The sequence below is a fragment of the Athene cunicularia genome, assembly GCF_003259725.1.
Source record: "Athene cunicularia isolate RWA chromosome 12 unlocalized genomic scaffold, athCun1 chr12_part1, whole genome shotgun sequence".
Taxonomy (NCBI): Eukaryota; Metazoa; Chordata; class Aves; order Strigiformes; family Strigidae; genus Athene; species Athene cunicularia.
The window spans coordinates 22,499,853-22,512,621 of NW_020799116.1; the positions used below are offsets into that span (position 1 = coordinate 22,499,853).

The following is a 12,769-nucleotide window of genomic DNA, read 5'->3' on the forward strand; positions in this document are numbered from 1 at the left end:
TGGACAGCCAGGCCCCTCAGTTCAAAGGAATTTAATATAATTCATAGCATTACTTGGCAGCACTACAGGAATTAGCAGTAAGAGCAGTGGGAAGAGCTGACATTTTGTTCTTTGAGGGCACCACTCTTACTTTTGCCTTGAAATAGAAAAGAATATAAAGTTTTAATAAATGTCAGCTTTCAGAATAGTAGCAGTTCCCAAAGTGGGTAGCTAATACAGGTGCTGTGGCCATGTATTAACACACAGCCATGGAAGGCAGAGAAGGTGATGTGGCCAGGAGAAGGCAACCAGCACAAGCATGGGGAAGAAGAATGTAATGGATCTCAGTTTGGACTGGGAGGCCAAAAAAAGAAACTACCAGAGTGGAGGGCTAAAGGAAAAGCAGGGCTACTACAACTTATGAAAACTGTTCCTGTCCCAGCTACCTCTTCAGTTCTAATCTCCTACTATGTGTCTAGTGACTCCCTAGTATACAGGGTATTGCACTGTTTGACACTATTCATTCTTCCCCCATGCTACCACCCACACCCAGAAAGGCTGCTGTGTCAAAAGGAGAGTAAGAGGTATATAATTTATCCTTGGCAGCCCCTGTAAGAAGTCTGGGAATCACTGCTCGAGATAGATTGAATTAACTTTCTTAGAATAGTTTACTATCAAACCACCCTCTATCAGCTTGGCTCCACTGATACCTGCCATAGCATCAGCCTGGCACATCAGATGAACTTGCTGATTTTCTACACAGACCATTCCACTGGCTTCCATGGAAAGTAAAATCCACAGGCAATAATGGGATTTAACACAAACATTACACACAGGACAAACAAACTTTGAAAATGTGGGGTCTTCTGGAGTTTTTTTCCCAATGGTTTTTAGATGTGTTAAAAAATGGAGTTTTCACTCCTTTAATCTGGCAGGTAGTTAAAATAAATCTCTTTATGTACTTCACAAAGCCTATCGTACTGGCACTATTCCACTTAAGTTCACTGCTATATTCTGAAATTATCTTATATACATCAGTTAAAGCACTGCTAAACCCACGAGGGAGATCTGAATAAAAAATTGAGTTAAAACAATGTACAAAAATAAGCTCATCTCTTATGATATTTCCCCACCTCTATGTCTAGCTGGCTCAACTGGAAAAGTATTTCCACCTTGCATTTTCAACAGTTAGACACAACCAAAATGCTTCACCAAGATTTTCCATATTCTCAACAGTGACAAAAAAAAAAAAAAAAAAAAAAAAAAAAAAAAAAAAAATCCTGCTTTACCATCGTTATTTCACAACTTCATCAACATTATTCATTACAAGACAAATCTGTAAAACATAGGTTTGTAAAGATCCCTCTTTAAACAACTTGTGTCACTACCAATTCTTGTATAATGAAAGCTACAATGCAAATACATAGTTTTATTGTTGTTCACTGTAGAACACATCTCATAGCCTGGGCCTGCATGAAATCAAGCATAACTGTAGTCTAGTTGCATCTTCTAGGGGAAAAGTGCATTAAAAACTTATTACGGAGATCAGAAATCAACTCTTTAATAGATGCTTATTCATGAAATCAGGTTGAAATGCTGTGACAGCAAAATATTCTGAAATAGCACTGGAAGAAGAATTTGAAGATTTCAGAAGTACTGGCCTACAACAAATCCTCCAATATTATTCTAGAAACCAATTAATCTTTTGTATAACGCTTCTGAAAAAATCTGTCACATTATTTATCATTTTGTGTTTATGAAATCAAGAACATTGTACTGCAAAATTGTAATGGTTAAAAAACAACTTGGTATTGGCTTTTATCTTGTAGAGAGTATACACATGCACCACAACTGTAGTGAAACAATTTCCTATACCTGAAACTACAGCTGAAAATGCTAATGTAAAGAACCCCTGCCTGAAGCTTGACTGTGACAGGCAAACACATCCAAGATTCAGTTACTGCCTCTCTATCCATGTGTACTGGAAAATGACCAACTGCAGAACCATATTCAGATGGCCAAAGAAGACACAAAATAACAAAATACTTCACTCACCAAAGCAATACCTTGAGTTTCCTCATGAGCCACTCTTACAATATTTGCCACACTAGTATTGATGAAAAAATATCCAGAACCTTCTTTGATGAAAAGTTCTGCCTGCAGAACCAAAAAAGCATCCAAATTTAGGTTTTATCTTTCTAGTACATTGCTAAAATGGATATTCTTATATGTAATTTTGATTATTTCCTCCCTGCAGTTAGAACGTAGCAGAATAATTCCTTACCTGTATGTCAGGGTGATTGTAAATGGAGACATCAGTAGGGTTCACTTTTACATCTTCCACTAATATCAGTTCAATAGTGGCAGACACTGGTAGGAGAGGTTCATACTGAAAGAAACAATTCTAGCTGTTACGGCAAACACTAAAGAGTCAGAAAACAGTGCAAGTCTCTTGTATATGCAGGGAAGGATGATTAAAGCAGATGAACAAAGAGCGAGAGCTGGAGAAGTTTAGGTTACCAGAATGTCCACAAGATCTAGTAACTGACTCAGCTGCTAGCTCTCTTCTACAGGTAAGGTCATACACAGGACATGCTGTTGTATTCTGCATCTCTGACCAAGAGAAAGGCTTAGGCATTAAAGATTCAGCAGGATCAGTTAACCAAGTCCAACATACATATGTAGGATAGTAACTCAGAGACATAAGTTTATACAAAATGATAAAGCACAGGAACAGAATGTTTTCTTCTACTTCAAGCTCATCTTTTTAGGATTCTTCCTAGATGGCCACCAAAATAAATTCTTCCTTAAAAGTACATAAAACACTGGACCAGATGCAAGCTTAATCATTTACTCATAATAACATTAGCTTAGAAAGAGAAAATGTTTTTAGAGGAAGTTAGTATTATGTACCCATTTCACTTAATTAGTAGAATTATTTCCTTGATGTAGAAAGGATGTCATCTTTCCCTAATGACATAATAAGATGTTCCACTTAAAAATGGAACAATGATCAGGACATCTTAATATACCATCTATTGGATTTTTATTTGCATTTTTGTCTGTAAGAAAGAAGCTTAAGTACGGAGAGGTTTGAAAGCAGAATATAGCAGTCCATTTCTAATGTATTTGAAAACAGCAGACAAATTATTAATTTACAGAAATAACACATGAGCCTAAGTAACTGTACCAGAAGTGGTATTTACAACTACTTTTCAACTATCAGAGATTCCTCCCAAACTTACTAGACAGACTAGAACCAAAAGAACTCTGGTGCCATTTTACATCTATGTATCCCACAATGAAATACAACAAACTTCTCTGAACTCAAGGCAAAGTCTATAGAATTTACTTGTCTAACTATCTCTGAATGTAAGAAAAAATATTTAATATTGTTTTAATAAAGCAGAGCACCATAACTTACAAAATGATTGCAGAACATCAAGTGTTTTCACTACAATTCAATTTTTTTAAGAGAAAAAAAAGATACAGAATCAAATATCTTGGGTGACAAAGTAACTGTCTCTAACCTAGTAATTTTTATTAAGTAAAGGCACCTATACTGTATTTTCCAATAGAGCAGACTGGAAACCTCACTGAAAAGACAAGAACCAACCGGCAATACAGATCATCTTCCAAAGAAATTTACCATCCAGATGCCAAACTGTGGACATTCTTACAGAAATCTTGGCCATAGGACAGTTCACATTAGTCGTGCCCATCTGCTACCTGCCTTGAATTAAAAATACTGTAAACTCTAGCTCTGTACTTTACTCTTTGTCTCAACTCTATTTTCATTCAGAACTGCATATAGTCAAAACCCACTTAAATCTTCCTTAACAAAATTAAACAGAACTTCAATTTAGCAAAGCAGGATATTTGAAGAGTTAGTTACTATGCATGTCAGGGTGCTCCAAAGGCTGAAACCTGGTTTTATATTCAGTTAAAAAAGAAGTGACACGAACAGAAAATTGCCATCTGTTTACATCTGCCTTCTCTGTTCATCATCACCATTTTGCTGTTGTTCTTCCCTATGTCAAGTATCTACAAACTAAAGTAATTCAGGGTGTGGCTAATGATTTGTAAAATTAGAGCCTAGGCTTATGGCTGGCACTGTACAAAAGAATAGTCTCTCTCTTCTGTAAAAATCAATGTGAGACTGAAGAAAAAAACCAAGAGCATTGGTTAGAGCCCAGATTTTACATATGGTTCATATGAGAATTATCAGCCAGCTTTTGCTCTGCTCATGCAGAACCTTTCTACTGAGTTTTGCAGTGGAAATAATACATTTGCTTTCCCCAGTGACAGCTGCACTAAGCACATGGTTGCTTTAGTGAAGAACAAGAGGCAGAGATTCACCAATTCATTAAAAAACCTGAATTGAAACAAAACCAACTGAAACAATTCTTTGTAATCCCCTTGCTCGAATGGTTAAAAAAAAAAAAAAAAAAAAAAAAAAAATTTAATACAGATAGCACTACACAGTGCAGAGCAAAGCTGGAAAAGCCATGAACATTGTAAAAATATTGTGGTATGAATCCGTCTTCAGAATCAGCTATGGAGCTGCCTTATTTTTACATTACTATACACCAAGGAAATAAATACATAGACACACTGTACATTATTAAACATCAGAGGAGAATGGCAACAAAAAAACAGAGTTCTGAGTACCGGTATTTTTGCTTTAGCTGCCTTGAGATGGGATTGCTGGTATCCTTTTACAGTTGCAGAGATGGCAGTTGTCCCAGACTCATTATGAACTAGAACAGTTTGTAAGCCTAGAATCAAACAGAAAAAGTCAAATAAATCTGACTGGGGTGAAGAAAAAGATTAAATGTACACTGATTATTTCTTCCATTATCCTTCTAAACAGACAAGGATGTTCTCTCTCAAGACAGCTTCTAGTCACTGGGTATGGTGGGTTTGGTTTTGCGTTTTAGGAGGGCGATTTTGTTATTTTTTTTTTTTTAAATAGCACACATGTGAAATGGATATTAAGGAGAAACTGAAATATGACTGCAGATTACAGTAATTTTTTAAATGAAACTCAGACATTAACAAATAGATTTAATCCTGACCTTCAAATAATGAAACACTCATTTAAACTAACTCATACCGTTCATTTTCTTTTGACCGCTTCCATCTTCTTTCAGAGTCAGCTCCATCGGCATATCAGGCTCAATATTAGCTAAGGACTTTTTTGTTGATTCCCAGATAACACTAAGAGAACTGAAGTTATCAAATTTACTGCCCTGTTGGTCATACACAGCCAAATCCAATACTGGATTGCGATAATTTGAAACAGGAACCTGAAAACAAATTAAGACTTTGAACTGATGAAGAGGATTTTTTAATCATTAAAAGAGAAAAAAAAGTATACCAAGTTCCATGAAATTTATAACACATGAGCAATGTTCATTAAAATGAGCCATCAATGCAAAGTCATTAAACTCTACTTCAACTGTAAAGGGTTTTTCGGGGGGGGGGAGTGAAAGGGTGTGAGGTTTTTTAGCCAGTGATTTACCTTAAAACAAAAACTGAACCACATGGCTCAGCTACATTATCTTTGGAATTCAAAGAAATAATGAAAAATACCGCTCTTTCTCAGAAAACATAGCTCAAAATTCTAGTGTTCATTTTGTGAAATGCATTAGTGATAGCAGTGTACTGATGTAGTCTGACACATAATGGAGCAAGAAAATAGATGAACTCTTAAGTGACTTGTAATATACAAAAATCTCCTTTAAGTAACACAGAAGTTACTTAAAATGATTCATCAACTCAATACACATTACAGTTTTATGAAAGTAGGATGATTTTTATATTTGCCTGGTAATATTAACATGACAGAACACGTTTACTTAGCAGACATGTGATAGCACTCGTCAGGGTATAGTACAAAGTTTTTTATGCTTAATAATCTGCACATATGCAGAGTCCATTTACTGTGACTCAGATTTGCAAAGCTGGATACATCTGATGTCACCGAACACTACTCACTGTATATGCTTACACAGGTATCTTCGCGTCAGCAGAGTTTGTGCCTTTACTAATAAGACAAATGTACACTTGTGTAATAATACGTGTCTGGTAAAACCCAAGAGAACAGTTAGATTAGAATGAAGTGATACAGGGAGAAAGTACTTTCCCTAGAAACAGCCACTTCCCTCTCCTTTTTTTTTAATTAAAAAAATAAGTTTTTCTCAAAATAAATCAGAAAGGTTTCTTCACAGTGACACTTCTGTGAGAAGCCCAAATCCAAATCCTTTTACATATACTCCTATTTTCTGGTATATCCCTTTATAAACCTGTCTGAATGATCACTGTAGAAAACTCACATTCAGACTGCTCTCTGCACAAGTAGACAGTGCTATCAGTGTGGCCTCTAACACCAGAGTTACTGCTACTCTTACAAGAAGTCAGATGTTTTATTTCATATGTGGATGTCCAAACACTGATTTTTAAGTTATAAACACATTCTTTTCCTGTCACTTCTCAGCCTTACCACTTGCTTGTTTTGTTGCAGCAAAGGGCAGGAAAGGTCAAGCTGAGGACTTCCATAAACAGGAGTTAAAGTGAGTCGTGAAGGGACAGCACAAATGAACTTCACAACAACAGGCTCAACGGCTGGAAAAGGGTTGGTGATTGTGGGGTGGTTTCCAACTGTTAAGGCAATCACCTGTACAATTATGAAAACAGGCAAGTGAGGAAAGAGAAAAGGACTACTGAGTTCAGGCATATTATATTTCACACATCAGTTCAAGCTGATGTCAGAACGAACAAGCAAAAATAATGATTCTTGGGGATTTACAGAACCATTAAGACAAAGAAAGATGTAAAAGGAGGGGCATATTTCAAGAAAAGTTCCATTATCGAAGTGTTATTCCTGGGAACTTTTGCTAGGTATTCATGTTTATTATGATCAAACTTGATTCAAACAACAAATCTTTCCTAACTTAAAAAGCTAACAGGCAGGTGTTTTTCTTGCACAGTGAGAACAGAACAGCTCAAAGACAATATGTACAGTCATTTCAGTGTGTTCAAGAACATGTTACATTTTATTTTACATTTCTTTTTTAGCCCTCAACAAAAAGTGGATACAAACACAGGGAAGGCTATCCCAGCCTGCTGAGGTAGCTCTGGTTACCTGCCTTACTCTTGCACTGATGCTCGCCAGAGCCACACAGATGTGGTCTGCTCTGGACAACATTGAGGACAGACAGCCAATGCATGCACAGTCACAGACAACAACAAATATTTTTTTCCCTTCTGAATTTGCATTTCCAGAAATAGCTACACTTTGTACAGTGTCCACTGAGGAAATCAGTTAAACAATTTAGCAGTCAAACCAAAACACTTAGGCCTTGCAGAATTACAGGAGGAAAAACATTAAATCAAAGCTAAATGCTTTACAGACTGGCCAGGGCGAGTAAAGCACAAGATAAATCACTTCTGCATGTTGGAGAAAACAAGATCACGTGGAAAAGGACTACAGCCACTATCACAAAGGCTGTACAAATATCAGAGCGGTAAATTCTTATGGCTGTCATGAGCTTGACTAAACAGAATCACACTGGAAGGTAATTTGATTAAGAGGAGCAGGTCAGACAGAAGAGTCAGTTTACTGTAGCAACCTTCTGCTATGATCCTATTTATGCAAACTGAAGCTGTACTTATAGGATCTGCTTAACACATTCTAGAACATAGGGTTTCTGTGACTTGGCTTTATACCGCAATAAACCCATCATAAACCACTTCATAACATAATGCTATGAAACACTCACTCTAAAACCTGTACCAGCATCACAATGCATAAACAACACACCCAAGTCCTTTATGGGCTTATTAGAAAAACTACTTGTTATATAAAAGGTATATGGTATCATAAATCTGTCTGAAGTGTCTAATGGAGGGCAATCCAAATACCTTCTGGCACTTACTTGCTCTCCCAGGCTTCTGCAAGACACTCTAACCCAATGCTGGATGTTATTTCGAGATGTAGGAGGTCCAAATAAAGAGAAACCAATACTTTCTGCATCCTCAGCAGTCACGTTCCTGAAGAACTTTGACGGTTCTTGTACCCATGGTCTAGGTCCTCCTTCAAATAACATATCTTTAGAGGAACCCAAAGTCACTAAAGCAACAGATGGAGGATCAATAGCCTGAAACAGTTAATTAATTACAAATTAATTATTCTATTTACACATAGTTTGGTCATACTTTGCAAAAGAAAATTCCTTCTTAATGGAAGAGCTATCTTTGTTACTTTGATTAGGCTATTTGTCCCACACAGCGCTTTGTAAACATAGTTATTTATAGACTTGTACCAAAATCATTAGCATCACCTGCAAGAATTCTGTCAAGTCAGATTACATTAAATGGAACCCACAAACCCAAAGAAAAGTTTTAACTATATTTTAATCATGTCTCTTTCATGAAGAATTACAGCAAGAGAAAGACCCTTAATATACTCTTCAGAACACCATCAGAGAGGCAGCATTCTACTACATTTTTTAAACAGACAGTACTTTAAATAAATGAAATAATGTCAAATTTTATTTTCACCTGACAGTGCTCTCTCCAGCACAGTTCTGCACATGTAATTCTCCTACACAACTTTTACTTCAAACCTTCACAACAGATTCTACATTGATGTGCATCACCAGGAAAGCCTGAGCTGTTTATCATCACAGAAATTAACCTGGCATTTTAATATACAATAACCATTTCTAGCTTCTGTTCCACAACATATTACTTAGGTTTAGGAAGAATCAGCAGCTAATATAAAGGATGGTTCAATTCTCTCCATAGGTGCATTTTAGTAGGAAGAGAGAGAAGACAAGGGTTAGCATAAATGTTCCTCTTTCCTTCCATTTATTCTGTGGTTATATTTATAATAAAAAGGTAAAAACCCACTGAAAAGCTATGAGATTACGTATCAAGTGTCTGTTTGCCCTTTGACTCCTGTTTATGTTTCTCCCACTTCTGATGTTATAATTTATTTTTTTATTTAAATAAATATCTGACAGAAAAATGCTGCATTCCATTTCTGGGCATCATAAATAATTCATTCTAGAGAAAGGAGAGAAAAGAATGTGTAAATCATTATTCTACACTTTAAAGAAAAATAAATTCTTCACTGAGATATTCAAGCACAGATTCTTTGTTGCCTTTTTTTTTTTAAGTACACTTAATCTACCCTCCTTGTCACCATGTATTGACTTTGCTAAGCACCCCAGACTAATTTAAGTTTATATATGAAAAGCAGTGTTACATCATCTCAAGGGGTTTTACTAATAAATGTGAATGATACCATATATATGGAAAATTGAAGGGACTATTCCTCTCTCTCACATTACTGACAATAATAGAAAGTTTACACAATACACTTAAGATGTCTCAGCACCTTCAAATGATTATACTCAACTACTTAAAATATTTGACAGAAAGTATATTTAAAAAATAAAATCATTATTACAGTCACAAATTTGTAGGATTTGCACAAACTTTTGTTCCAGATTTGGGGGAAAAAAGCTATGGTCAAAGGTATTAGACTTCAGCTTTGCAGATTCAGTGCTAGGTCTCTGAAGATGAGCATAACATAAGCATACTGTTTCATATTTCCATATATTGACCCTGTATTCACATTTGTTCTTCCTGTTTTCTTCAGAGAACTGTCCAACAGTGAAGTAAGTCTCTCCCATTTGTAGGGAAAAAGCATACATTTTTGGTGCCAGCTTTGCCTTCTTGCAAAAATCAGTTTATATACTATGAAAGCAGAAAATCATAAGCTAGGTCTACTTCTTATGGACACAGCACTGGGACTGCCTGCTTATTACCGTATTAAGTCAATTGTTAAACAATTAAAATGGAGAAACAAATGATTTGAATTTCACATAATTTTATACTCATCTAGTCTGCTGAAAAGTTATTTACTAATTCAGGTGTGCTGTGCAAAACAAGATATACATCCTCACTGGGATGAGGGCTGAGTCCTATTACTGTCCTGCATAATTCTTCAGATGACAGCAGTTGTGACTCTTCTGCCAGAAGTCTGAAAAATGGGCAAGGATATTAAATTCACTTTCCACTTCAGAAGTTGCAACTATCTGTTAGTTCACTATCACACTACTCGCGTCTCTGTAGTTGGCTTGCAATGTCCTTGTAGGCAAACTGCTATATACGTGCCCCATAGAGAAAGGGTTAAAACACAATTCCCCAAACAGGCCATATATTTTCTCCTGTGACCCACCAAACAACTTTTTTTTTTTTTTTAATACACTCATTACAAACTATCAACTTGCTATTTGTCATGTAAAGGCATTTTAAGTGATGGACTGCTTCAGAAACAGTGAAAACACTTACTTTTAATGGTAGATAAGCAGCAACGGTGATGCTAGCACTGAGGTGGACATGACCATGAGTGTAACTAACGACAAGTGTTGTGTATCCTTGAGTTTCAGCCTTTACTCTGACTCCACTACAAAAATCAGCAGTTGGCTTAAGCCTTCCTGTCAGATAAATTAAAAATATATAAATACATATTTGGAGAGAAATGCCCAGGCATTTTAATACAAGTTCAACATAGCTTTTCTCAACAACAGCATTTCCACCAGAAGTAAGTAGAGATGTGTTCTCCAACCAAATGGGTAAAAATCTTCACTACTGTCTTCATCTCAAACTCAACACTTACCGAAGTATCCATGTCTCACAAACTTCTTTATTTTCATACTGTTCTAAACAGGACATGAGTCTTTACTCTGGTACAAACTAATATAACTTCTGTCTCTTACTGAATATTTTTATCTTGCTGTTCTAAAGTGAAACTGGCTTGTGTTTAAGCACATAAGTCACACTGCTTAGACAAGCCTTCCTGCACAGACCAACCTGAACTGATGTAGGCAATACATCATTACTCTAGCTGAAGGTAAGGTATTTACATTACATTTCTCTGCTTACATAACGTCTTGGGGTTTGGGAGAGGTCTAGTTTTTTCTTTTTTTTAAAACAAACAGTACAACAGCATACTACACAGTGACATTTAAAATAGCTGCCTCTCGGGAAAACAGATGGTACAACGCAGACTGGTATTACCGGCTCAAGAGCACAGGAAAGAGCTCCCATACAAGAGACACTTGGAAAAAATTTATGGTACATCTGAGTAACATACTGAATTCAGCAGACACAGGAACAAGCATGTTGCTCAGTGTCCACTTAGCCCAGCAACGTTAATGGCAATCTTTAAAAATAAAATGCATAATCCACTCTCTTAATAAACATGACAAGAGGCATTTCTTAAAGCAATGAGTTTAGCAATGACAGAGTTTTGACAAAATTTAAGCAGCTTAGTCTTAGTTCCTTGTGAGCAAACAATGAACAATGTCTTTATAGAATTGAAAGCAGCTGGACAATTTGGGCAAATTAGTTGTTAATCCTGGTGTTCTTTTAAGTCTTCCAACGTCACCTCAAAACACAACATATGGGTTTTCTCATGAGTAGGGTCCACATCAGATTTGTTACAGAAGCATGTTAGGAATACTAAACCAGTAGGAAGATAGTACGGAAGACTGCACATTATCCAATAAAATAATTGCCAAAATGCTCTCAGAGTCCCCCAAAACATCAAAAATATCAAGGGGAAGTACTGCATAAAAAAGTAAATACATCCTCAAAATAAAACTACTCTGATCCCCACCTCTGAAGTTAAGCACCTCTGTGGGAATACTGTACACAGCAACTGAAACAGTGATTTAAAGAAGATGTGTGACGTGACTTAACTTCCAAGATCTTAATTTAACTTTCAAAACAGGGAGGGGGTCAAATCACCTTTAAGTGGACTGACTACACCACGGTTTTCTACTTCCACAACTAGATCAAAGTGTGAGCAGTCGCTCAGTGGGACTGTCTCGCCTGTTTCAACATTTGTTAGGCCATTAATCCTCAGTGGTAGCTCCAGTATTTGGCCTACACGTGCTTCAACTTGACATGGTGCGAACTCCATCCCACTAGGTTCCGTCACATACACCTGAAGGAGGTAAAGAAACACAGGACAGAGATGCATGAACATAACCCCACAAAAAGCTACCAGAAAAAAAACACACACCACAAACAGACTTCAATATGCTCTCCTTATTTTAATGTTTCCTCTTATTAATTAGCCAGCTCCTGACTTCCCTCTGATGGCTGGAAAAAATTCTTCTCAGATTCAACAGTTTTTGTGCTTACCAGCCACAAAAAAATATCAAACAGGACCAGAAAAACCTTGATACTATTTTAGTGCTTTTCTCCCATAACAGTCTAGGTTCACATTAGCTTGGTGATCCTTTTACTGCTACTTCTGTAATTCTCTCTTCTGCTTTGCTGATTTTAAAGTGTGGACTAAGTTACATAATCTTCCCAGGAGGTACTCGCACCAACTGAGACTGACTTTCTATCCAACCTTGACTTTCACGGCATAAATACTGGAGCTAGACCTTGCTAACTAGCAAGGCTCCCCAGCCTCCATCACTTACAGCAGCAGATATGCAGGAGTTAAGGAAACTAATGACCAAAACATTTCCTAAAGGGTTTTGGTTTGTTGTTTTTGTGTTTGTGGTTTTGGGGTTTTTTTCTTCTTCTTTCTTGCATTTCTGTTGGCAAAACATTTTTAAAGGTGTCCAGGGCTCAGCATTTCCTCACAGTAATGTGTCAGATACCTAAAATAAGTGAACAAGTTTCTACTGCTTAATCTAACAACCTTCTGCTTCAACAAGTAATCTTTATGTGAGAGATACTCTTGAAATCAAAAGGA

General features: G+C 36.5%; 1 protein-coding gene across 1 annotated transcript in view; it reads right to left on the bottom strand.

Annotated features, from left to right (window-relative positions):
- The window catches only part of LOC113484938 (nuclear pore membrane glycoprotein 210-like), a 58,480-nt gene that overhangs the window by 24,312 nt on the left and 21,399 nt on the right, over nt 1-12,769 (bottom strand). The window contains 8 exon segments of the mRNA XM_026857627.1: nt 2,035-2,136; nt 2,264-2,368; nt 4,651-4,757; nt 5,096-5,288; nt 6,485-6,658; nt 7,920-8,141; nt 10,345-10,490; nt 11,806-12,004. Coding sequence (XP_026713428.1) covers nt 2,035-2,136; nt 2,264-2,368; nt 4,651-4,757; nt 5,096-5,288; nt 6,485-6,658; nt 7,920-8,141; nt 10,345-10,490; nt 11,806-12,004 — 1,248 coding nt within the window.